Genomic DNA, 27,420 nt, shown 5'->3' with positions numbered 1-27,420 from the left:
ACAAAACTTTATAACAGTGGTAACAAAACACCATACAGGCAAAAAGCAATCATCTTTTCATAGTAGATTCAATCTTTAGTTGATTAAGAAATTACCATACGAGTTTGCTTGGCTCTCTCTTCCTGCCATGTCTTATGTCACCTGTACTTGGAAGTTTGTGTTCATTCTTCTCTGTGTGACTTTTCGCTTTTGCCACAGATGCAGTAGCTTGGCCATAGATGGCAACTTCTGTCTGGCGGAAGGGTCTGCCTGTGTAACACTGTCTGGCCTGGGACTCCCAATCCTCCTGCTATAGCTTCCTGAAGTCTGGACATTTCTGGGTACTACCACTCCTGACTCTTGTATTTGTTTGAGTATTCTATTCTTCTGTATCTTGGTGTCTCAGTACCAAAATGAAGACCTTAGCATGTTGGTATATGTGTGTGTGTGTGTGTGTGTATGGTACATATTTTATGAAATAGCTGCTACATAATACTATATTTAAATATAATTTTTCTCCGCTAGTATACTATTGAAACATTGTCACTATTACAAATGAAGGGTGTTCCTATTAAAGACTTCCCAAAACAAAATACCCATCTTAGATTTATTGAAAGGACACAATTCCCTTTCCTACTAAATACAGTGATGCTTGACTCATTTTCCCTCTGAGCTCTTATATAACTAAACACAGTGGTGGATGGACTCTTGAGTAAGTATCTTTTTAAATTGACCTTTTCTCATTCCAGGAAATAGTTGAGGGTAAGAATGGCCAATCAGCAGAGACCCGCGCCAGTGGGACCAAGAGAAGAGCTTATCACTGAGAGCTGGTGTAACAGTCCCATAGCTGACTCTACACATGCAAAGTTCCTATCCTTATTGTGTATTTTTTTTTATATAAATTACAATACTTTGTAAGGAAGAAGTGAACATGTCAGGATTGGGCTTACTCCCAAGTTTGCCAAACTATAATACAATTAATTGTGTTTTAATTTTATCATTTTCTCTTGATATGAGTGATATCATATCTCTTGATGTGATAGAAGCTGGAGGAACCAAGCGGAGGCAGGCTTGAGTCCAGGAGCTCTGACAAGAATGAGTCAACCCTTGGTGAGGGGAAAGCCAATAAACACATAGAAATAAAAGAGTGAAGGAGGATTCATTACTTACACAGTCAGATGACCACTGGGAATAATTCCCAAAGTGCTATTCTTCTGAACAAGGAAAGCAAAATGCTTTTGTTTTACTGATCTCTTAGCTCCTAGCCTCTAGATGGAAAACATTTAGTCGAGAGACTCAGAGTAAAGCCAAAGTTTACTTAGCCAAGTAGGCAAGCACTCCAGAGGGCTACCAAGGCTTTCCTAGAGACGGGCTGTGAGCCAAGGAGCTTCTGTGTTGGGGATTTTCATATTGTTATGAACAGTTTTGAAGTGAGTGGTGTATTGGTGGGATTCCTCCGAAATCATGGTAGACCTGATTTTCCTTGTGTGGTGTTTCACCCTACAATCCCCTAGAAAAGCCCAATAAGGTGGTGAGGATGGTGGTGGTGATGTTGCAGTAAAGGCTGGGGCTGACAATGCAGAAGCCACATGAGCACATATGCACAGGCAAATGGCCTGGTGCTTTAGTGTCTGATACATTGGGAGCAACCTGCTGTCAGCTTCAAGGACAATTAACCACAAAGGGCTGTTCCTGACCACCAGGAGAGGAGACAGCTGCCAGGAGAGTAGCTGCAGCTTTTTGAATTACCTCATATTTCACTCCTTTCTGAGACGACTGATGGTCCAAGGTTGATCTTGTGAGAGTTGGTTCAGATGTTCTTGTGATCCAACGTGTTTTGGATTTTGTTATTTTTATCTTTTTATATTTAGTCTGCTTTTCCCCTAAATACATTTTCAGTTTTTCTCATGTTAGCTCACAAAGCAACGTGATTCCTCATGGTACCTTCAGATATATCACACTTTGTTCTTACCTCTTCATCTCTCTCCTGCCCCAATGCCTTCTCCCTCGCACCTTCTCCACCTCCAGCTGGTGTCTTCATCTCTTTAGTTCTTTTTCAAAAGACGTGGGTTATTTTTTAGTGTGTGTGTGCATGTGTGTGTGTGTGCATGTGTGTATGTTGGTGTTTCAGTATGTGTGCTTGTGCCCTCAGAGACCTGAAGACAATGTTGGATTTCAGACGTTCCAGTACAGGTAGTTGTGAACTACATGACTGGGTACTGGAAACTGAACTCTGGATGCCTGGAGATGCAGAAAGTGCTTTTACCCATGGAGCCATCTCTCTAGTCCTTCTACTGTCATATCACATATGCTCCATTATTCTATCCACCCTCTAGGTATACAAAACAACCTGCTCAGTTTACCTGCTTCTGTATGCTTTCTGGAACGACCAGCTGGCCCAGGATAACCAACTGGTGTGTTCTTCTCTGCAGAAGACATTTGCCCACTCTCATCTCTGCTTATTTTCTGTAGTTATTCACATTACATCCTAAGTGCAGCCCCCTCCTTCCTTTCCTCCCAGTCCTGCCCTTACAAATTTCATCCCTCATTACCCACTCCCCTTTTCAGAGAAGAGGAAGCCCCACTGGGTGCCACCCCACCCTTGGCCCTTGGACATCTAATCCCAGCAAGACGAAGCACCTCCTCTCTACTTAGGCCTAACTAGGCAGACCAAGTTAGTAGGTAAGGGGATCCAGTGGCAGGCAACATTATCAGAAACAGCTCTTCCTCCAATTGTTAGAGGATACATATGGAGACCAAGCTGTACATCTGCTACAAATGTTGGGGACACTGGGATCCAGCCCCTGCAAGCTCTTTGATTGGTTGTTCAGTCTCTTTGAGCCCCATGGGTCCAGGCTTGTGGACTCTGTGGGTTCCCCTGTAGTTTCCTTGACCCCTCAAGTTCACTCAATTCTATCTCTATTCCAGAGATAGTAAGGAAGATATCTGGGACTAGCTGGTGACCTGGGATTGGGGAGGCTATAGGGAATTTATATGTCCTCTTTCATAGTGATCCATTGTAGAAAGGATATCTTGTGTATTGTATGGATGCATCATCTGTCAATTGAAAAGGCAGGAAATGGAAGGTGGGACATCCGTAAGGCAGAAAGAATTCTGGGATAGAGCCAGGCATGGGAATATGTTCCGGGGAAGATGTGAGGAGATAGACACATGGGACTTAAATACAGGTAACCAGCCACATAGAAGAATGTAAGTTAAAATAAATGTGTTATTACTTACGATCTAGTCAGAGAACAGCCTAGCTATTTGTATTTGTAAACATATTTTGAGTCTGAGTCTTATTTCTGGGAACATGGAACTGAGAGGCAGAACCAGGCCTAACTTCTACAAATCCCTGAGTCTTATGTGCTAGAGTTGCTTTATAGATGCATTGGGCCTGGGTTTCACACTCTGTATTTTGATGGGTTGTGGTCTCTGACTGTTGCAGAGAATAGTTTCCTTGGTTAGGGACCCCCATTTCTGTGGGTTCACGGACACATATTTAGAATGTAGTTATGGATTCTGCTAGGGTAGTAATGTGAAGGTTGTAGCTTGTCTTCCAAAATTCATGACTTCACTTGCCTGGGAAGTTGCCTAAGATTGTAGTATGAGGTGTGATTCCTCGCTTGTTGAGTGGGTCTTCAGTCCAATTAAAGAACTGATGGTTACTGCCAAGGTATGTGCCCCTGCTGAACCCTGGGAGTTATTATGCCAGGTTGTTCTGTTGTGGTTCATAGGTGTGTTAGCTGCATAGGAATATGAGTTGTTGCCTTCCTTTGAATGCTCACATAGCTACAACTTCTGGGGTCTTGAAAGCTAGTCTGAAAGAGGAGGCTTTCAGGCTTGATCTAGCATGAGTCTTCCAGGCCCTGCATCGAAGTATGTGGTGTCTTCTGGATAGTGACTTACCCTCCACCTATGACAGACAACCAAGGGTAATAAGAGTCTCTTTGGCAACCAGGACCAATGACTTAAAAGAGGGCTTCTAGTGTCTGGTGATGGTGTTTTCATTAGTCTTTGGCTCTTGGGAACACATTGTCAGCAAAGATGTGAAGGTTTCATATATATATATATATATATATATATATATATATATATATGTGTGTGTGTGTGTGTGTGTGTGTGTGTGTGTGTGTATGTGTGTGTATATATGTATGTGTGTGTATATATATATATATGTGTGTGTGTATATATGTGTGTGTATATATATATGTATATATATATATGCCAACTTATGTGTTTCATAGGTAATTTTAGATATTTTAGGTAATTGTACAATTCTTTGACCTTTTTAGAATTTTCAGTTATTTTACCCTCCTCTTCTCTTCTGTATTTATCTCTCATCCCCATATAAAACCCTCCCACTTTTCTCATTTTCCCCCACAGAGCCCTTATACCCTTCTAGTCCCCTTCTCTAGTGGTCCCCTGCCCTTCCCACCTCTACCACGGCCCTGTTTTCTGGAGTTCTTTAAGCTTATGCACTCACATCTGGATCTTTGAAGCTTGGACGCTCAGATGAGAGAAAGCATGCAATGTTTGCTTTCTGGATCTGAGTTGCCGTGCTCAGTATGATATTTTATAGTTGCTTCCATTTACCTGCAAGATTCATAACTTCCCTTTTCTTTTCAGCTGATGGTAAGAATTGCTATATAGTTTAAACAAATAACTGGGCCATAGATTGTGGGACTATATGCCGACTTTCTGTTTCATTTCTGGTCTATATCTGATACTACATTGTTGGCTTGCTGATTGGACTAGTGTAGTTTTAGATTAGATATTGCAATGATAGAGCTTGTGTCTTCCAATCCTGTTGTTCATTGAAAATTTATGTTGACCATTCTAGCTCATTCAGACTTACATGTAAACTTTCAAGTAATCTTAATACTTTTCTATTTTTTTTAACGTCATTGAAAAAGTATTTTATCAGAATTTATCCATATGTATTGATATAGGGGGATTGGGATTTTAATAACATTGTGTTTTCCAATTTATGAATGTAGTATATTTATTTAAGAATCTTATTTTTTCCTCAGTAATCCTTCAGTTTTTACTGTTTAGGATTTCTTCAGTTAAAAAAATAGTTTTCATGTTTTTATGTAATATTGTAAGAAGAATTGGATTTTGTATGTTAGTTTCCCAGTTATTCATTGCTAGTATGTAGAACTATCAGAGTTATTATTTATTCTTTTTCCTGTCTTTGGTATACTGAATAGTTTGAGAAGAACATGTGCTAGCACCTGCCTATTATACCTGGTTTCAGAGGGTCTGAAGAGTAGATTCAGGGCCATGAGTTCCAGCACTCACTGAGATAAAGAGTGAGTTCAAGCTTGACCCAAAAATATATGATGTGATGTGATATGATGTGATATGATGATGTATTATAATATAACCCTGCCTCAAAACTGCGACCACAAATGATGGAAGCAGATCTTCCTTCCTTTAGAGGAAACCCTTAGTCCTTAGTTCCAGCTTTTAGTACACTTCTCTCAGAAAAGCCCTTTCTAGGTCAAATAGGCTTTCTTCTACGTGTTGATAATTTTTATATGGATGTGTTTTGTTTATTAAGTTTGTCAATATATTGTCATATTTTTATTACTTTATTCTTCCTACTGTCAATGAAATATTAATTTCTTAGGTGTAAGTTTTACTTTCTTATATTTATTTTTTTATATATTGGCAAATGTGATTTACTAATATTTTATATTTGTGTCCTGACCAATATTTATATATGTTTTGATTAATTAGTTATCACTGTATATTGGATTGGCAAGATGAGTTGACATCTATTTCTCAATATATGTTTTAGTATTGATATTATTTCTTTAATTGTGTGTTGGTATTTACTGTTGAAATATTTAGGCCTAGAGGTTTTGAGCATACGTGATTCATTCCACATTTAAGCTTTTTGTATAGAGAAGGAACTATTAAGTTTTATTTGATCTTTTTAGATGTAGTCATTTGAATGCATGGATAATGTCCAGTTTACTAATGCTTTGGCCATAAGCCTTTTCTTGTTCATAGCTCTTGCTAATGTTCTCAGGCTTTGGAGTGATGCTCTTTGTTTCTCTTTTAATACTTTTCAGTTTTATCTTCTATTACTTATATTTAATTTCACTGAAATTTATGTTTATTGATTCTATAAAAGCCATGTTTTGTAACAGCAATTATTAGATTTTTGTCAATAATTTATTTCACTGATTTCTGCTCTCTTGTTATTTCTTGGGCTCTAACTACTTGGGGAAATGAAGTGTGCCTTGACCCTTTCATCTAGACACGCTGAACTCATATGTTGCATTGATACTTTATTATTTTTTTGTACCATGTCTGCCTCTTTCAGATGTTTTCATAATATAGTCTCACTGTACATATGCCAAATCTGCCACGCATTTTCATATTGTTCTAGAAACATATTTTTGATAAAATGTGATGAAGTTAATGTCAAAATAGCTATATAAATCCTCACATCTATTCAATTAGTTTTTTTCTGACATATGATAACAGTTTTCAAATCAAGTCATATGGACACCAGACAAATGCTTTTTATAAATTTTGAGTGTTGTGGGGAGAGGGTTTAAATGACTTGTAATGTCTGAAGAAATGTTTCCGCTGAATACTAAATCCATAACTGAGTTGGTAGAATATTTCCTTTATTTGTAATTCCAGTTAATCCACGTTTTGCTATTGATGTTTCTATTTAAATTCTAAGTCTTAGACTGATGGAGAGGTCTACTATATATCCTGTATTCAAGATTGTATAAAAAAATGACCTAACTTTTCGTTTTCCTTTAAGCTATTTCCGTGACAGAAGAAGTAATACTACCTCAGCTGGAAAGTCTTTGACACTGAAAAGTGAGTCTCTGCTTTAAAATCTCTGTAAATTTGTTTATTCTCATGTGATCACCTTAAAGTACCGCTAGAGTTGTTTTAGAGGCAGCCTGCCTGAGGAGTTGGGGATTCTGGGGTGACTGTCCTTACTTCCATACAAAAGAAATGGGCACTGGCATTCCTGGAAATCACACCATTTTGAAGAAAGATGTTTTAGATACAGACTTCCATTTGTTATTAGTCAAAGGTTTTCAGCTAAATTAATTATTTCATGGTAGTCTGATATATAGACTATTATATATGAAAAAAAAACATTTTACCTTGGTGAAAAGTTTGATACTCTTGTTTTGGTAAATTGGTCATTGCTTAGACCTTTTTGCTTGGTATTTGAAAATGTGATTACACAAGCTCTGGAATATTTTTCTTGACTGATTACTCTACTTTTGGGAAAAGCTTCCCTAGAAGAAATGCAAATACTGAGGGTTCTTTCCTCTAGATAAATCCAGTTCCCCGATACAAGATGTTTTCTTGAAATTGCTCCTTTCTAGGTCTATTTGTAAGTGTGTTACTAGCTGAGAGTGGTTATAGCATGAGGTCTGAGGTTTGATATTACTGTTGATATTGCTGTTACATTAATGAGCCCCTTAGAGTTGTTGGCTGGGTGTTAGAAATGAGCTCCTTTCTTTTAAAATAGTCTTGGTTTTCTAAACTATCCTAATTTGCACACTGGCCAATTTCTGCTGTCCAGAGACACAACTGGTTACATTTCATGTGGATCCTGGAGACTAGCAAGGCCATGTGAAACTGGTTCTGACTTCAGCATTGGTGATTGTATGGGCAAGTGAGAGCTATGTATTAGGAAGACCATGGGCAGAGTTGGTTTAGAACGTAAGAATTGAGCATCATTCTGGACTCCTGTAGAATAATGAGTAAGCTGTGATGTTGCTATAAAATAATTAAACAATGCTTTTATCGTTATTGTTTGCTCTATTCCACATTATTCATCTTTTCCATTCTCATTCTGTAATTCCTCCAAAAGATTCAAATGAGGATAATTCAACTTCCATCTTTCCTTATGGAGAGACATTTCTCTTCCAGAGACTAGAAAGTTCCAAGGTTAGTCTCATTCATTTTCTTTTATGTTTCCATAAGCAGTTGTTTGTTCTGTAGCTTATCCATGCATTTTCATTTCCCTGTAAGCTACAACAGTGGTGCTTTTCATAGTATTTCCAGATGGTAAGACTTTAGCTTGGACAAATCATGGCAGTCCTTTAGCTATGGCATACCTTTAGCTATGGCTCATGTAGACACATTTTTACTTTGACCTAAAACTATGGAATAGTGCATTGAAGAACTTGCCACAGTGTCACTTACTATCTGGAAATAGTCAAAAATTACTAAAGCATAAACCTCCATAGGTTTTAAGTGGCCATATATTCTGAGGCAGACTTCCTAAGGATAGAACTTTGGAGATTTTATTTAGATTAATAACGCAAGCTTCATTTCTAGTAATTCTCCTCATTTACTATTTTGTTTCTTGAGTTGATAAAAGAGACATGGGAGAAAAATACATAGTAGAAATAGCTAAGGATTTGATGCAATGGCAAAGCACTGGTCTGTTCTGTACAAGGTCTGGGGTCTGAGTCATAGCTGCTTTCCATAAGATAACATAGAAACAACTAAAATCCACAACCAGACAAGTCACACAAGGGCTTGAGTATGTGGGATTTATTGTTAGTTAACATTGTTTATTCTTAGTTAATGTAATGAATTGATTTAAACTAAATACCAAGGATATCAGAAACTGTTTGATATTTGAATTGTTTTGAACTGAAAATTTATCTAACCAGTTAAATTTGGTTAATAAAAATAAACTCAAATATTGTATGTGATTGGAAAGTACTGTTACAGTATAAATAATTGCCGAAACCAACAAGCACAACAATAAATGTATTTATTTTGAACAGAAGCGATCTATAAAGAATGAGTTTTGGCCACATGAGAACACAGTTAAAGAGGAAGCAGCCACTACAAGAAACTCTATCCTAACCCAGTCAAGGTACGCTGTGTGTGAATGCTCATGAGTCCCTCTTCAGAATAAAAGTCATTTGCTCATTGTATAATGAAGTTCTACAACAGTCATTTACCTAAGCAAGTTCAAGTCTTTCCTTCCCTTCCTGAATGTTTTCTGGACAGTATTCACCATAGTCCTTGAGCTGTCATGTGTAAATTGAGTATCTATATTTAATCTGGAAGCTGAGTGGTTTCTGTAGCAGCTTATTTTTGTCTCCTACTGACTGCGTTCATCTCTCCAACACTTGCCTGAGGAGGTGAGCGTGCAGTGGCTGTGTCCACTCTGCCCCCAACCCTGAAAATCAGTTTGATGTTTATTAAACTTAGTTTCTCCAGCTCTGGTTAGACCTTATACAAAGCATCTTAAAAATAGAATAAACTTAAGAAGATTTATAATGATTGAAATGGAATAACTGTGTCTCCATGATTTTAACTGCCAGGAATTTGCTTAAAAATACACCTTAAATGCACATTTGACTCTAAAGTCTCTATAATCTAAGTACCACCAAATATATGTTATATACTGTGCAGATATGAGCAACTTTTGTTAGAATGTTAATTCTTTATGCACTACTAGGTTATTGCTTTTGAGATGGGCTACATGTAAGGACAAAGGAAAAAGAGACAGTGTAAAACCAACTGGACTTAGAATTGTGAAAATGCAGTGTGTCCTTTGTGTTAGAAATCCACTATTGAAGAGAACACGAGCACTCATTTTTTTTTTTTTTTTTTTTGGTAACATATGATAAATACCCCAACCTAAGCTTTATATGTCTCTCAGTTTTAGTAGGATTTGCTAGGCTGGGTTATAACTCATATTCACTTTACTTTCTGCCTTAATTTTCCAAAGCTAATACTCTTGTGATTTCCTTGAGTTAAAAATAAGTAATGCATCCTCAGTGATAAGAATCTTTCATGAAAAGAAATGTGAAATGGCTAGGTCACATGAGTCTTTAAGTTATAGATTTTTAGAGCATCTCAGCCAGAAAGATGCCTCTGACCTGTACTGTCTCATTGATAAGCAAAAATCCTTCTTGTAATGGTATTCATTTCATATAAATGAGTGAACTTATTTTGTCATTTTTGAAATCTGTAGGAATGTCGTTAGCTGTTAGGAGTGCATCCCAGTAAATATTAGACTCATTTCAGATGTTACATTCTGACACTCACTAATCTATGCTTGTTTGTTGACTAGCAGTGTGGTTTGCTGTTTTTCCTCATTAGCATCTTAACATAGTACTGAGCTGTCAGCCTGGCTCTCTGCTGTATTACATTAGGGTGGAGCATGGAGTCCCTCAAATTGATTAGACAGGTAGGTAAGGAGGAAATAATGTCTTCGGGGGATGAGTCTTCCTTATATTCCCTGGAGATTAGAGATTGGTATGGCATTTAATTGTGCTCTTTTTGATGTTTAAATTTTGATGAAGAGATGGTTTTTAATCCATTGTTACTTGCACTTAACTTCCCTCAGGTCAGAATCTGATTAAATTATACAAAAGACCTTGTCCAATGTTCATATATGTCATAGGATAATAGAATATTTGTTTTGAAATTTTTCCTGGAAAATATATGCCTGTGTGTGTGTGTGTGTGTGTGTGTGTGTATGTATGTATGTATGTATGTATGTATGTATGTATGTGTGTGTCTGTATTTGTATGTGCAAGTCCTGAAGAAGTTTTTAAATTGATCAGATCGGGTAATTGAACCTTTACCAAAAGAACCTTTTGGCCTTAACTTTATGTGGTTGGTTGGTTGGTTGATAAGTTTTAAAGATTCAACTTCCAGTTTAAATTAACCATGTCATTTTTTAATTTGATTACCATTCTTTCCTATTTAGCATATATGATAACAGGAAGGAAAAAGTGAGTGAAGACAAAGTCGAAGACATTTGGATACCCCGAGAGGATAAAAATACTCTTCCACAGGATTCGGCTTCTGAGTCAGAATACTCCACAGTCGAGGAATGCTTCCAGAGTTTAAGAAGAAAAAATTCCAAAGCGTCCAAGTCTAGGACTCAAAAAGCCTTCTACTTGGACCCCTTCAATAGGCACAGTTATCCTTTAAGCTCCACAAGTGGAAATACTGAACCGTCATCAACCATCTCAAATGCCATCTCTCCCTATGCCTGCTTCTATGGATCTTCAGCAGCCAAGGAGAAATGTGGATGGCTGGACAAACTCTCTCCTCAAGGGTATGGACAGATACATTTTGTTTACTAAGTAGCCATTTTGATAGAGTAAAGATTGTTCTTTACTAAATCTGCCAGTGTTCTGTACCCTCTGCAACCCCCAAGATACTTTTTAAAAAAGGAGTTTTCAGTATGTTTGCAAATGCTGGGCCCTAGGTACGTAAGGTGCATGAAGTACAGTACTGCAGTATGGTTTGGAGTAGCAACTTCAGGTTGAAATTAAATTAAAACTAAGGTTTGGATTAAAAATTTAAGTTATGAGTTCACCTCCATATTATTACTGTCCCTTTCTAACTTGATAATAAAATAAATGTGCTTTCCTGGGTCCCACTTCATATCAAAACACACAGACCGAGTTATCATTCCTTAGCTTACACTGTTTGGATTTTGCTCTTATCATAACAGTGTTCTGTTTGAGAAGACAAGCTAGAGAAATGAGCATCTTTGTTTAAGATTTAGGTCATCTTGATCTAGTATCCTAATTTCTTAATGTGCATGAATGATACATCAAGGGTTTTTATATGATTTAAAGCAACTTAAAGACATTTTATATTTGAACACATTCGTATTATTATAGCTTTGCTTTGAATTTTTCATATTTTGATTATGCTGTTTTAGTTTTTATATGTTGCTCAGAAGATCAGAGCCCTTAAATATAATGTGAAAATAGATTGATCATTCCAGAAGTAAACAAATAAATTTCTTTCCTTTTTACATTATGTACTATGGAGAACTCTTTGGGGATAGAGGCCATTTTTAATTAGATTCTTTTTCTACCTTTCTTTTTTTTTTTTTTTAGTTGTTATTTATTTAATTGAAGCCTTTGTTATTTTTATTTCCTTGTGTTTTTTTACATTACCTTATTAATTTACATCATGGATGTTGCCCTTTGCCTCTGAGAGAGTGCTCCCCCTCTTCCCCATCAGGCATCCCTCCTGTCCCTGGGGCCTCAAGTCTCTACAGAATTAGCCACATCCTTTCCTACTGAGGCCAGACAAGGCCGTCCTCTGCTAAATATGTGCTGGGGGCCTTGGATCAGTCCCTGTATGCTCTTTGGTTTGTAGCTTAGTCTCTGGGAGGTCCCAGGGGTCTGGATTAGTTGACACTGCTGGTCTTCCTGTAGCCATCCCTTCAGCCCCTTCCAACTATTAGACTGAAGTTGGAGAGCTCTGTCTAACTTTTTAATTTAAAAATATTTCTTTCTGCTGTGCTTCAAGAATGACTGCACTATTTGGGGGTAAACTTTCTGATGTTTAAGTAACAAATGTGAGTCCTCGAGATATGCTGTTTTTCTCTTATGTTCCCCTGTGACTGTTCTGCAAAGCCTTGGTTTAATCCAAAGTAAGTTTAGGAGCAAAGATTCATTAGAAGCAGATCTACGCATAGTAATAGTATGAATCATATCTCTTAAAAAGTAAAGCCAAATATAATTTGAGTATTGGTCCTATCAGTACTAAGTATATGAACCACGTGTCCTTTGAGAAGCAGATTTTGAATAGAATGCATATTTAAATATCCAAAGCAGGGGCCCATGCTCATGTATATAAGTTCATATAATAAATCATTAAAAGAAACATAAGCTCTAGTATTTTCCAGCATTTCATGTCTAAATTATTGGTAGTTAGGGAGAAGGAGCTGTCGTCGCAGAACACTAATGGAAGAATCGGAGGATTCTTGGTGTAGAGCACTCTGTAGCTAAGGCTTACTAGGTAGACTGCAATGGTCTGTTGCACTTAACAGACTTGATAGGTTCATGCTCTGGGCACATTGAGAAAGCTTGACCATTGTGACTATCTCTGGGATAGTTAGAACATTTTCCATTTTGTCTTTTAATAAAACATTGATTTTCCCCTCATTTCTTGAAAATCTACCTATGGGGGAGAAGCTGTGATTTTAGATTTATATTTTTCCATTTTGGGAAAAATGATTCAGTTTTTTTTTTTATCTAGCTTAAATGTTTTCTCTTGGATAACAATATGAATGGATATAAGAAAATAAATAATTTTTTCATGCCAAACTTTAAAAATATCTCTTATACATGATGGTGTTTCTTGGCTTAAAAGAAATACTTATAACTGGCCAAAAATCATATAATAAACTCAAAGCAGAATCTGAAACTTGCTCTTTCTTGGCTGGACTCTGTTGCTCTTCGAAGCTGTTTATGGTAATCATTATCTAATAAGGTGGCTCTCCCCATTTTTTACACAGAGCTCACTGAGCTTAGTCTTATGGTCAGTTGTTTCTGGTTCATGTTATGTCAACTGAGATGACATTCTAACTTCTGTACCAGCAACCATCATTCTTCCCAAAAAAGGGCCAAGTAGGAAATATTTTGTGACCCTACAGCTTATGTGCTTTCCATTGTAACTTTTCAACTCCATTGTGTCAACATGAATTCAGATATCACTAAGCTGTAGTAACAGTATGTGAGGCTGTATTCCAATAAAACTTTATTTTCAAATTCATATGGCAGGCCAGGTTTCCATCATGGCCTTTAAAGCATAAACCACAGAAGTGGATGTCTCGTATTTCATATAACCACTGTATTGTACCTCACTGCATTCCAGATAGTAGAACAGAATAAAAAGTATTAAGCAATATTTTCTTCTCATTTTTCCATGACCAAACTTTATTTTTAATGTACAGGGATTTTGTAATACAAGTGGATGAATTCAATGCATGTTAGTATGTGAAAATTTATATGTGGCCTTGAAAGCAATAGGTCTACATTAGCAGGGCAGTTACCCTTTGGTGTTTTTGTAATTGGTATTCCTTAAAGCTGCATATATGAATGGTCTAAATGTAGTAATAGTAAGATACTAGCTAATATTTTTCCAAGTAGGATTTTTAAGTGTCCTCAACATTCATGAGTGACTTTCAAGGAAATAATAAAAATGTACAACATGGACTTTACATGGTTGAATACATGTTGTCTTTGGAAACAGAAACAACAGTTTTGACATCCTGTGAAAACTATCATTTTTATAATTTATAAAAACCACAATTTTATAAAGAAAACAATGTCTTGATGAAACATTGCCAGTTGAATTTAAATTCCAGAAAGTTGGGCAGGCATGGTGGTAGACATCTGCAATTCCAGTGAGAGGCAGAGGCAAATGGATCAATCCACGCTTGAGGTCAGTTTTGTCTATACAACAAGCTTTGAGTTAGAGTGGCCTAAATATAGTACAGCCTAAGACTGTTGGTTTAGGAAATTATGTAGCAAAGCTGCTTTGGGGATGGGTCTCAGTGGTAGGGTGTCTGCCTAGTGTAGACAAAGCCTTGGCTTCAGTCCCCCAGTACTGCAGAAAAAAATATGTATGAAAGAAGCTTTAAAAACAGGAATCCATAACAGGAGTCTCATAAACTGATATGGGCTATTGCCGTTTTGCTTGGTGTCCTCTAGACTTTGAAGGTAAGTCTTTATCACTGAAGATACAACATACTTCAGACACAAGGCTTAGAAGAATGAAGCTTGAAGTAACTTGGAAGCTTCCTGTCAGAGGGATAGCCCTCATAATATCTAAATGTGCTTTGGATGAAAGAATGAAAAAACGAGAGTGGGGGGAGGAATAGCCCTATCCAGTTGAAATCCTGTGAACCATGACAATGACTGGCATGGCAAGATATCTCCAAGGACACAATAATTGGAGGTTGGCACAGGTACTTGACAGCTGTCCAGTTGGACTTACTGCCTGCTTAATAGAAGGAAATTCATGCTTTTATGCAATACCAGTCATTTGCCTGTGGCTAGGAGGTCATGTACTCTGGAGGATACCCTACCATTGCCACATTCCAACATCAGTGTAATATCTAACTGCGTTCTAAATGGGTATTCTTACATTCAACAGCTAAATACAGCTCCCATTCCTTATCAAAGAAGCCGGTTTTTAAGCATGAAGAGAACATTATAGAAGGCATTGATTGGTTAAAGTGCAGTGAGCTGACCACAGGGTTCCCAGTTCCATTTGATACATCTATTAGCACAGCACTATACCTAAGGATCACGGAACATTGGAAAGAAGGAGCTAGAAAGATTTCATTAGCAACAAACCACAGTATTTGTTGCTAGGTGGTAACTTCTATATATGAGCTGCATCCATACAATCTCAACAATGTGTTTACCCAAGTAAGACTAGCACAGTGGCACCATGGAAGAAGAGCTGTATGTGATTAATGACTGCTGAGAGAGAGAAACTCAGTCTTGTCTAGAGGTAATTTCCTGAGAGATTATCCTATCTTAAATTGTCATCTCTAAACACACAGCCATGTATGCAAGCATGTGGGCACAGAGGAGAAACTGAGGGAGACCAAAGATTGAAACTAATATGAGTACAGTACTTATATATGACGTTAACAAGAGAAAAAATAATTAAAAATACTGAGCTCCTACCAGTGTTTCCAGCTAGACAAAACAGCTTTTATTAAAAACAAAACAAACACAAAAGAACTCACACAATATGTACTCACTGGTAAGTGGATATTAGCCTAGAAACTTAGAATACCCAAGATATAAGATACAATTTCCTAAACACATGAAACTCAAGAAGAACGAAGACCAAAGTGTGAACACTTTGCTCCTTCTTAGAATTGGGAGCAAAACACCCATGGAAGGAGTTACAGAGACACAGCTTGGAGCTGAGATTAAAGGATGGACCATCGAGAGACTGCCATATCCGGGGATCCATCCCATAATCAGCCTCCAAACGCTGACACCATTGCATACACTAGCAAGATTTTGCTGAAAGGACCCAGATATAGCTGTCTCTTGTGAGACTATGCCAGGGCCTAGCAAACACAGAAGTAGATGCTCACAGTCAGCTATTGGATGGATCACAGGGCCCCCAGTGGAGGAGCTAGAGAAAGTACCCAAGGAGCTAAAGGGATCAGCAATCCTATATTGTTGTGGAACAACAATATGAACTACCCAGTAACCCCCAGAGCTCTTGTCTCTAGCTGCATATGTAGGGGAAGATGGCCTAGTCAGCCATCAGTGGAAAGAGAGGCCCATTGGTCGTGCAAAATTTATCTGCCTCAGTACAGGGGAACGCCAGGGCCAAGAAGTGGGAATGGGTGGGTGGTGGAGTTTGTGGGGGAGCAGGTGGGGTACTTTTGGGATAGCATTGGAAATGTAAATGAAATAAATACCTAATTAAAAAAAAGATTTGCAGTACTTTGGCTCTTTGGCTTTAAGAATATTTGATTGGGCTATGAGGACCTATTGTGTCCTGACCCATAGTTCCTAATTTCAGGGTTCTCATATCTATATAGGCACAGGTGTGAAGGACTATGTACATTTTATCTCAGCATTTCTCCAATATTGAATTTGGAGGAGGAGTCCTCTAAATTATAAAGGACAAAGAATATGGTTGAATGTGCTGTGCTGTTTCTAGGAAATCCATTCTGAAACCTCGAAGACCATCCAAAATACAGATGTACTTTCTAACTTTTTAAACATACTCTTTTATAATTGTTTATGTGGCTGTTGTAACAATTTGAGCATATTTATAAAAACAAGGATGATGATATAGCAAGACTTTCACATTTCATTTGACAGGATCTTTTAAGATTTTATTTTCTCTCTCTTATGACTGTGTTTTGAAAACTTTTTCATTCCGTGGGACTACCTGACATCGCAGCAAAAGCATGTGTTGGTAGAGACAGGGCATCTGAGGATAGCACAGAACAGGTAGTGAAAATGATTGCTTAGGAGTAAATAGAAGGAGGTACACGAGATCAAGATGCCTCTTTGGCCTTTCTGGTAGGAGGGGCAGAAAAAAAATATACGAAATGTTAGGACATTGGTAGGGAAAGGCTCAGAGATACAGTGTAAGGTTGCAGGGGTGAAGCAATGCTTCTTCAAAAATGTATAGAAGGGAATAGCATTTGTTGTTCGACATGGATAAGACTTTTAAATGGAGTTTTAGAAGAAACACTTCTCTGCCTGCCAAGAGGAAAAACACTCTTTGGCAGGTGATGTCAGGAAGGACTGGGGTGTGCAACAGAGCTGGGGTAAGACCAAAAAGTGGTTGATATCATTTGATTGTAGATGGAGAAAAAAATGTTCCAGTACCAGTCAGGAGAAGCCATCAGTGAAATCAGACTTCCAGTTAACAGGGAAAGGGAGGAAAGAAAAAACAGTGGTCAGTTACCAAGGAAAGGTCAAACTAAGAGAGGTGTGAGTCAGAGCAGGTCAGCCAGGGACTTCTCAGGAAGTTAGAATTCATGCTCTTTGGGCCTTTGTCTGTGAGTGATTTCTCAGTCAGTGTCCAGTGATCTCGGCTACTTATGTAGGGCAGTTCCCCACCTTGCTGCAGGAATGATCTCTGGTGTCTGTAATACTTTCCCATGGCAAGGCTGGCAGTGGAAAGCTACTTTGAGAAGCTGGCCCATTTATTTTTCTGTTAAGTAATAATTACCTGGTTGAACTGGAAGTTGAATGAAAATATTTTATTAAAATGATCATTTTTATACTGGTGAAACAGCTGTGCATTTTGCAAATTACTTATCACCTGTAATAGCAAGAGAACAAAATGCGTTGTTTACAGTGGAAGGGAAAAATACTAGCTTCAGTTTCCATTCAAGTAAACTGACTAATTCAGTCAGTCTGGCTGAAGAAAAATGCTTAGGGTCATAGGAGTCAGGCAGTCTAAATTAGAGCTGCCAAGACTTCTTTCTTTCAAAATGTCACTTAAACCTGCATAGAACTCAGCGCCGGCCTTTCCCACGTACTAGTGTAAGGTTAAGACCAAGACCTGCTTTGTGGAATCCTTAGAGCTGACACTTAATTGGCACTCCGTAATCCTCAGTCTTCTGTCCCTTCAGAGCCCTTATTGCTGATGATGATCTTTGACTCTGTTACAGGGACAGAGTTCTAGTCCTTTCCTTAGTGATAGACTTAAGGGAAAGATGCTATCATTTCACCTTGAACTTTGAGAGCTCAGTCCCTTTAACTGCTCCCAGAGCACATTATTTAAGTCAGAAAGTTTTCTAAACAAGCTAATACACAGACAAAAATACAAGGCAACTCTTCCCAAGCAGTCTACTCACAAGCCACCTCCAGCTTTATCATTTATTTGTATCTTTAAGTTACTGTATGTATTGCATTTTCTTTTTTTTTTTTTTGGTATTTATTTTATTAACATTTCCAATGCTATCCCCAAAGTCCCCCGCCCACTCCCCCACCCATCCACTCCCACTTCTTGACCCTGTCATTCCCCTGTACTGAGGGAGATAAAGTTTGAACAACCAATGGGCCTCTCTTTCCACTGATGGCCGACGAGGCCATCTTCTGATACATATGCAGCTAGAGACACAAGCTCTGGGGGGATACTGGTTAGTTCATATTGTTGTTCCACCTATACGGCTGCAGATCCCTTTAGCTCCTTGGGTACTTTCTCTAGCTCCTCCATTGGGGGCCCTGTGATCCATCTAATAGCTGACTGTGAGCATCCACTTCTGTGTTTGCTAGGCCCCGGCATAGTTTCACAAGAGACAGCTATATTTGGGTCCTTTCAGCAGAATGTTGCTAGTGTATGCAATGGTGTCAGCATTTGGAGGCTGATTGTGGGATGGAACCCTGGATATGGCAGTCTCTAAATGTTCTATCCTTTCGTCTCAGCTCCAAGCTGTGTCTCTGTCACTCCTTCCATGGGTGTTTTGCATTTTCTTGGCACTGAAGAAGAAGTCTATTGAATTGTCTTGAACCCAGGTCTTTGCACGTATTGAACATGCTGATTCATGGATTTAGAACTATATTTTAAACTGACTTACAGAGGCATAATATTTGAATGTATTGATAATATTATTTTTCCAAACATTTGTACCTTCTGTAATGTCTCAGTTGTGTTTAAAAAAAAATCTATACCATCTCAAACGTTACTCAGCAACTTGTCAATAGTTTGTTTTGATGTTTTATCCCCTCTGGTGTGTATATGAATAGAACTGTGCTCTCATGTGCTTGGGCTTTTCTGCATAAAGAGTTAATCTTTGGTTTGCTGCTGAGGAAGAACTGTTTATTCTTACCACTGCCCTCTCCTCTAGCATAGACACAATTGCTATCATTCTTTTAATTTACTTATCTAAAGATTATATCTCTAATTTAATTTCATACTCCTGACTATCAAAGCTATTAATTTTCAGTTATGTAGTATAGTATCAATAATTTTTATTTCACAAGAAACTGCTACTATTTATTTATTTGAAATAGGGTCTCATGTGTTCCAGGTTCGACTTGAACTTACTAAATAGGCAAAGATGATCTTAACCCCTAATTCTCCTGCCTTTACTTCAAGTTTATATTTTAAATTGCATCTTTATATAGCTCCCATTCTCAGACCGTTGCCCTCACTTTCACAGTCACTTTTAGAGTTATAGTATACCTTCTTCCTACCACCAAAGATACTACAACCCTCTGAGAATCTTTAAACCATAAAAAGAGCAGAACCCTATGTAGTCTATGTGTTTCTTATATATCCATTGGATCTTCTCTCTAGAGCTCGAATCATAATTGTTAGCCTCCATATAGGTGTTGGGAATCAAACCTGTGTAGTTTGGAAGACCAGGCAGATCTCTTAATCATTGATCACTAACTTCCATCCATTGTGTATGCTAGGGTTTTATAAGGATGACTCCAGAAAGTAATGCCAATTTTTAACATAGACGTTCATATGCTCTGTCTCATAGCTACTCATTTATGAAAATTCAGGTTTCATAGGGCAGGGGAAATTCCAATTGGTATACTGTGTACTGCACAAAATTGAAGACCTGAGGTCAATCCCAATATCTACATAAAAATCTGTGATGCTGGTGTGTGCCTGGAACCCAAGGGCATGGGATTTCTAGCCTGATAGTCTAGTCAAATCAATAGATCAGTGAGAGATCCTGTCTCAAAAATAAGATGGAATGAGACCGAGGAAGACACCTGACCTTTACTCACACATGTACATACACATAAAAATCAGGCTTCGCATGAAATTCTGGGATTTGTGACAACATAGGTATACTAGAAGATGCTGTGTGCAGTGAAATAAGACAAACCATAGAAATGTTACATATATGTGACATCTAAATAGTTCTTGTAGAAGCTGAGTATAGAATAGTGGTTACCGGGGGAAGAGAGTGGAGGGGTGGGTCCAGATTCTTCAAGCAGTACAGAGTTATTTATACTTAGATCAGAGTAAGCTCTGCTATACACTGCTCGTTCACCCTGTATCAGCAGTGTGAATTAAATCAGCAGTGATCCATTATAAAGCTTAAAAAGGTAGAGTTGATTGGCTCATCATAAGATTATAAATGTCTAAGCTGATAGATAGGCTAATTGCCTTGAATTAGTCATAACAAAATATATACATGAATGAGAACTTCAATTTTGTACCATATAAATATATAATATATTTAATATATAATATATAATATGATATATAAATAATAATATATAAATATATAAAATAAAAATATATAAATATATAAAATATAAATAATAATATACAATATAATATATATAAATAATATACCCATAAAACTGTTAATAAATAAAATTTGTGCTTTCACCTTTACTTCTAAAATTCTTAAGTTCTTAGAATTTTTTGCTAAACAGTTTGATTTTTCATTCCGACTTACAAGTAAAAGACATGGAGGCTGGAGTCTAAAGAGAAGTCTGTGTTTATTTTGTTACCCAAAGCATCTGGTGAGATACTCTTAGAAACTAGTGCTTGGATTTGCTTAAAAGTGAGGAAATGTACTTTGGAAAAACTGCTGACATTTCATAGAAATTCTGGAGAATCATTTTGCATGTACTTATGTCAAAATCACTTCATTCTTAATACTCCATCATTTAAAAGGCTCATACTTTAGAGAGGGAATAGAGGCATGAATAGCAAGCTAAGACGAGTAATTAGGTAAATAAAAATGTAGGTGTCTAGAGACTGTAGTGTTCTAGACAGACTGAACCTGGTTTGTGTCAGAGCAGTGGTTAAGAATGGACAGTACCTTTTTTTTAATTTTTTTTTAGGATTATTCAAAGAAGGCATTTAACCTCAGCTGCATGCTGTTGATCCCTTTTTTCCACTTGAGGTTATTTAGAATGAATGTGACATATAATCTGAGTATAAATCCCATGAGTAATAAAAGCCTTACATGTAACAAGATGGCTTAGGGTCATTCCAGTTGTGTATCTTAAAGGGAATATGCTCTGTCTCACTCTCTCTGTTAATGCTAGTGATTGCAGAGCTTATTAGATTAAAACTCTTTTTATTGAAGCTTAAAGATGCAATCTTTAAATCTTTAAAAATATTGAAACAAAGCTGGGTGTAGTGGCTCATGTCTTTTGTCCAAGCTCTTGAGAGTCAGGGGCAGGTGGATCTTCATGAGTTGGAGGCCAGCCTGATCTACATAGTGGTTCTCCAAAAAGACAGCATTACATGGTAAGACCCTGTGTCAAAGTCAAAACACAACAGAAGAAAACAAACACCCACTATGACCACTACCACTACTATTAAACATCCCAAAGTCTGTTCTTTCCTTAAGAATGGATTTAAACAAGAGGGCCTCTGTGTGACTCCTTCATAAATAGAGATTTAATTGCATGTATTTACATGGTTATGAAAGAAAGCTTTCTAAAATACACATTTTGAGACAAAACCTGACAACAGGCACTGAAGCAGTTTTTATGAAAGCAGTTGAAACTTCAAAACACCTGCCCTGCCAGAGCTCAAGGGAAGACTTTATAGAAAACTGTTTGGTGATACTTCACAGACCTTATAAATCTATTCTGAAAAAAAGCTTCTTAAAGAAATGTGTCCCTTCAGAATGCTAAAAGTAAGAGAAGCTAAAACCCAGGCTAATATACCTCCTGTCTGTGGTACCTTTATTCCTGAAGGGACTCTGAAACGTTTTGCAGGATTAAGCTTACATATAAACTGTGTGGAGGTCAAATGCTATCACTTACTGCTAACTAAAGGCATGCCTGAGCTGTTTGGCTGTCAGGTGTCCTGGAGCGTCTTCTGGGTGCTTGTTAAGAATGCTGTCATTTGGAAGAGAGTGTTTGTACTGGTGGTGGAATGGGGAGGGATGTTATAACTAATGTGTGGTTATGTGCCTGAATCTGTAAGGTAAGGATGCCATTTTTTTTCTCCTTTGGTTGTCTGGAGATTAAATGTGTTAATGTTTATAGGTGGCTTGGCACAGTTCCTGGAACAAAGCAGTATATGTGTTACTGCCTGGAACTTTAATATTTTTTCTTGGGAATGCATTATTATGTCCAATTTAACTGGCCAAAGTGGCATTGTCTTTCATAATTCCTTATTATTGATTTGAGAATCTCTTGAAGCAAACTGGGTTGTTGAATGTGTAGTTTTGTTTATGTATGTGTGTGTGTGGTATGCCTGTGTGCAGGACATATTTGTATAGGCACACATACATGCTTGTGTGCATACCAGAGGAGGCCAGAGTCTGACACTGTATATCTTCCTTGATTACTTTCTATCTTTTATATTGATGCAGGCTTTCTCCAGTGAACCCAGAGATCTGTGATTTAGCAATCCTGGCTATCCATCTTGCTCTGGGAATCTTCCTGTCTTTACTTCCCAAAGGAGGAGAATATAGACAGGCTTCCACACCTATGTGTCATTTGTGTTGGTGCTATGAACCTGACTCCCAGTTTCACTCTTAAATGCCAGACACTACCCACTGAGCCATCTCTCAAGTCTCTGTAAAATGGCATTCAAAAAACAGATGTTTAAGTACTTTCAGATGTCACAGTACTTTAAGAGAAACTTAAAGTAATTAAAATAAAATTAAAATAACAAAAGGGGGTGTATATTACTATGCTGTCCTCCAACTGATAATTCTGTCTCAGCCTCCCAAATGCTATCACTTATTGAGTGATATATATCACTTGTAGAGTGGATTTTAAGCTGAGAACTTGATATGAGCCAGGGGAGGAACCATGTAGAAATTTCTAAGTATTGAATATGTCTTACAGGAAAACCAAGAGGTGAGGAAGGTTCTAGGGATAGACAGGTAGTATAACTCAGAAGGAACTGTCCACAGAGTAAGCACCCACAAAGACTTAATGCAAGACAGAAGTAAGAATATAGCAAAATGTCTCACTTCTGATCTAGAAGGGCGTTTCTCTGGGCTACTTAAGGCTGGGACTTAACTGTTAATTCCATGTAGTCTCAAAGATATTTAGCAATCTTAAAAAAAAAAAATACAAAACCCTGATTTAAAATTGATGAGACCATGAAATAGCTACCTACAGTTGAGAAGATTGTACTTTCTGGGAGATTCTTTCTTGCCTTAAGGTTGTTACAAGACTAGAGTTCTTTGTCTTTTCTCAAAGCAAAGCCCTTAGCCTAGTGGGCACTGAGCTGTCCGTCTCCTTCCAACATCCCTGCTGCCCTCCACATTTCTCTCCATCATGCTCTTGGATGATGCCTCTGGCCTCTCACACAGGTAGGCAAGGCTGGCCTGCAGTACAGAGGAGTTCAGCTGTGAATTCAGCACAACATTGAACCCTAAGCTGACTTTAAAATTAGGAACTGTATTTTTTTTTTCTTGTCTGTGTGTGTGTAACCCAAGGGCATCTTTTTTGAGCTTGAATTTAGTAGATGGCAGTATCGACAGTCTTGCAAACAGTTGGACATTTCTGGGTTTCGACAGAATTCTGTGTGAACTTGTGGAGCCAGGTGGGGGAAGTGGCTTTAGGCTAAAGAGCTTGAATTTAGGCTGTTACGTGCTCATTAGCACCCATGTTAATGTGGGACTATGGGGCATGGCTACTCACATCTATAATCCCAGATCTCAGGGTGGAAATGGGAAGAGCCCATGAGCACCATGGCTCACAGTCTAGCACAGATAGCAAAATTCAGCCTCTCTGAGAGACCTTGGTTCAAGAAAGGAGGTGGAGAGCTATAGATAACTGCTTGGGGTTGACCCCTGGCTTTTCCATGCATGCACACAGTATATGGCTACACACATGCACATATGCACACATGCATGCAATTATATGGATGCATACATGCACACACATGAGCAGTCATATGGTATACACCTCCACAGAGACAAACAAATAATAAAATAGCTAACTAAATGGTCTGAATTATGCTGTGTTAACATAATTTCTGGACCCTTTTCACTTGCTACTCTTTTAGACTGTGGATTTAATTCTGAATTTTTAGAAATTTACCAGCCCTTCTGCAACTATTATTTTAAAAGAAGATTGGATATGAGCCCGGTTGGATGTTTTCTTTTTCTGTCTTTCTTGTCTTTCTGTTAGGTTTTAAAAGGACTAAGCTTAGTCATATTACTTGTTCATTCATCTTTTGTGTGCGTGGGGGGTGGGGAGGGAGTGAGAGAATGAGAACCTATTTGGGTCTTAGTGTTCATAGTTGATAATAAATAGAATATGAATCATTTTTGGACTTTGTCCCTGTAAAAGAGTAAGGTGCATTGTGGGATGTTGGCATTAAGAAAGTCAACAAATATATAAAGAGATTGCATTAACGGTTACAGGGAAAACGAGAGGCATTTTTCCAGGAAAACTCTGGTTGGATGTGTACTAGTTTGTCAGGGAAGGAATTTGTATGTAGGTGTCTTAGGGATAATACTTAAAGTTAGTTAGGGAAGAAAGGGGGGATTAGGAATGGATTTAAGGTCTCTATTCTCCCCGTAGATATTGATCTTATTTTATATCTTAAAATTGAAAATTACATGTTTTATTAAGCTCTTAGGTTCAGTTTCAATGGAAGGGAAGTGTGGCTCTGCACAGACCTCTGGCTTTCCCTAGTTGCTGTTGGGACCCTGGAGGAAGAAGCACATTTGTTTGCCTTGGAAGAACTGGAGAGAGGGAAGAAAACACTGGGTGGAGAGTGGATAGGGGCATATGGTATATAAGGAACAAGGAGTGTGTGCTTACTGAAGAGTGCCTTTCCTTCAACCTGCCAGTGCTGGGGACGTGGGAGTCCTTGGATTGTTGGAAGTGAAAAGTCAGCTCTGACTATGGAAAGCATTGCTGGGAGAGGAGATAGGAGAAGCCAAGAGAGGTGAGGAAGGAGCAGATGAGGGGGATCAGATGGTAGGAGGCTGTTGACTAGTGTGGTTAGATGAGGTTAGGGCCCAGAGTGTCCTTTATCATTAATTTAATATTTGTGTGTGGAATTGTTGTACGCACTAGGGAACTTCATTTCTTTCCCTGTTTTGTCATTAGAGCTGGTTGGCTCTACGGATGCATATGTTTGTTAATGATTAGTGTGGGAATCTTTCTGTATTTTATACAAGTAATAGACCTTTGGCTGGAAAGCAGTGAGAAAAAACTCCCCCAGGGCCAGAACATTCTTTTTCTATCTTTAACTGTCACGAAAGCCACAGGAAATGATACTAACTCTCTAAATGTGTTTTAAAACTGCAAGAGAGAGGGAGAGAGAAATGCTTAGTGGTGACTGGCTTTACTTTTTTCAATAGGAAGTTAGTGTTTGGTATCTATTAAAAGCAGAGGTTATCGCGGTGGCATCAGCCCAGGCTGAACATATATCGAGAAGACGGTTCTCAGACTAGGGACTGTTGAATGCATGCTTGTTGGGAGGAGTTGGGGAAGCAACTTAAACAAAACGGAAACCAAATGTGTGCGCAAAAGCCCCTTCAGCAGTCCACTGTAAACTCAGCAAAACGATCTTTTTAAAAGTCTAAATATCAAAATGGGATTATCTTATTTTTCCCTTGATTTTATTTGGTGTCAGAATTTTAAACTGCATTTGCCTTTTATATGATCCTATTTCAACAGTATGCTGTTTAAAGAGATTATAAATACTCCATAGTTTGACAAGGATTTTTCAACATCTTTAACTTGAAATACATTATTGATATGTATAAATTCAATTAACAAGACCACATTAGCTTAGCAACATAGTGTTCACTCACCAATGATCAAAGTAAAATAAGATCTGAGCCTAAGCTTAATGAGGGATAAGAGCATCATGTCGTGCGCCCAGTGAAGGATTATCTTCTTGGTGGACCGTGGGTTCAGTGGTGGAGGGGGTGCCCTCATTTTGTTCTGCAGGGACCCTCACAGCTGCATGTGAAGGCACTATCGACATTATATTATTTTGCAGATACCTACATTATCTAACCAGAAAGTGCTATTATACACATTTTCACTGTGTATAATAATGAGAAATGTAGACCTGAAAGTTGTTACAGCCTCTTGTTACCTCTATTGTCTAAGAGAACAATGAAATGTACTCAACATAAGGACATTGCAGATACATTTAAATTCATGTCATGGAATGTAAAATAATGCTTTTCATGTATTTTACAGAAAACGCATGTTTCAGAAGAGATGGGTGAAATTTGATGGCCTTAGCATTTCATACTACAATAATGACAGAGTAAGTACTGGCATCAAAGATTATTTTACATACACTAAGTGTGTGGGAAACAAGGGAATAGTTGAACACTTTTAAGAGTAGAAAATATATTATCAACATGAAAAGCAAGGGAATATGACATAATCACTCTCCATGATTTAATTTCATAGAATGTATGGCTAATTTTTATTTTTGGTGTATAAATCTTTTTTAAATTTAATTTTTTTTTTTTTGGTTTTTTGAGACAGGGTTTTTCTGTATAGCCTTAGCTGTCCTGGAACTCACTTTGTAGACCAGGCTGGCCTCGAACTCAGAACTCAGAAATCCACCTGCCTCTACCTCCCAAGTGCTGGGATTAAAGGCCACCACCGCCCAGCAAGTGTATACATCTAATAGTTATTTTTGGAGCATCTTCTACAAACTATAGGAGAGTCTGTGAGCTATGTAAAGATGAATACAAAATTTCCTTCATCCCTCAGAGCACCAAGGGATGTATACAAACCCCACCATAAATAGAAAAATTGAAAAGCAAGTAGGGGTTTGCCTCATTCTCTGGGAGTGAGAAGGGTTTGAATGGGATTCTACTGCTATGAGTTTGGAAGAAAAGAGGTTTGTACATGAAGAAATGTTGGAGAATAAGAATTATTTATAGAAAGAATATGAAAGAAGCTTACATGAGAAAGTTTTGGCCATTTGCCACAAAACATATAGTGTTTTCTGGTTATGTTGGGAATGAGCTTTGTGCAAGGGAGATGGGAGAGATGATGCTGTGTGGTTAGAGCCTACTGAACGTCCTGCATGTTGGTGAGAGTAGCTGAGTTGGACAGAGTTCTGGGAATGTCTTCTTAAGCTTTGAAAATGTCCTTCTTTTTAGGAGATATAGGCTGAAATATTTGTGGGGATTGTGTTATTATAACTGAAAGCAGTAAAAAATAGTATTACCTGTGTATACATTTTATTTGCCAATATATACATGTGTTTGTATTCATG

At 37.9% G+C, this 27,420-nt stretch overlaps 1 protein-coding gene across 4 annotated transcripts in view; it reads left to right on the top strand.

The window, feature by feature from the left end:
- The window catches only part of Arap2 (ArfGAP with RhoGAP domain, ankyrin repeat and PH domain 2), a 166,028-nt gene that overhangs the window by 25,808 nt on the left and 112,800 nt on the right, over positions 1-27,420 (top strand). For all 4 annotated transcript variants that reach the window (XM_085836702.1, XM_029477281.2, XM_021162421.3 and 1 more), the window contains exons 3-7: positions 6,770-6,828; positions 7,844-7,920; positions 8,772-8,863; positions 10,715-11,068; positions 26,382-26,451. In XM_085836702.1, the coding sequence (XP_085692828.1) occupies positions 6,770-6,828; positions 7,844-7,920; positions 8,772-8,863; positions 10,715-11,068; positions 26,382-26,451 (652 nt within the window). The remainder of the gene's footprint in view (positions 1-6,769; positions 6,829-7,843; positions 7,921-8,771; positions 8,864-10,714; positions 11,069-26,381; positions 26,452-27,420) is intronic.

The sequence above is a fragment of the Mus caroli genome, unplaced genomic scaffold (genome assembly GCF_978045245.1).
Source record: "Mus caroli unplaced genomic scaffold, Mus_caroli_1 scaffold_4, whole genome shotgun sequence".
NCBI classification, from domain to species: domain Eukaryota; kingdom Metazoa; phylum Chordata; class Mammalia; order Rodentia; family Muridae; genus Mus; species Mus caroli.
The sequence above is the reverse complement of the archived record's forward strand: the minus strand, read 5'-3'. Positions and strand labels throughout refer to the sequence as shown.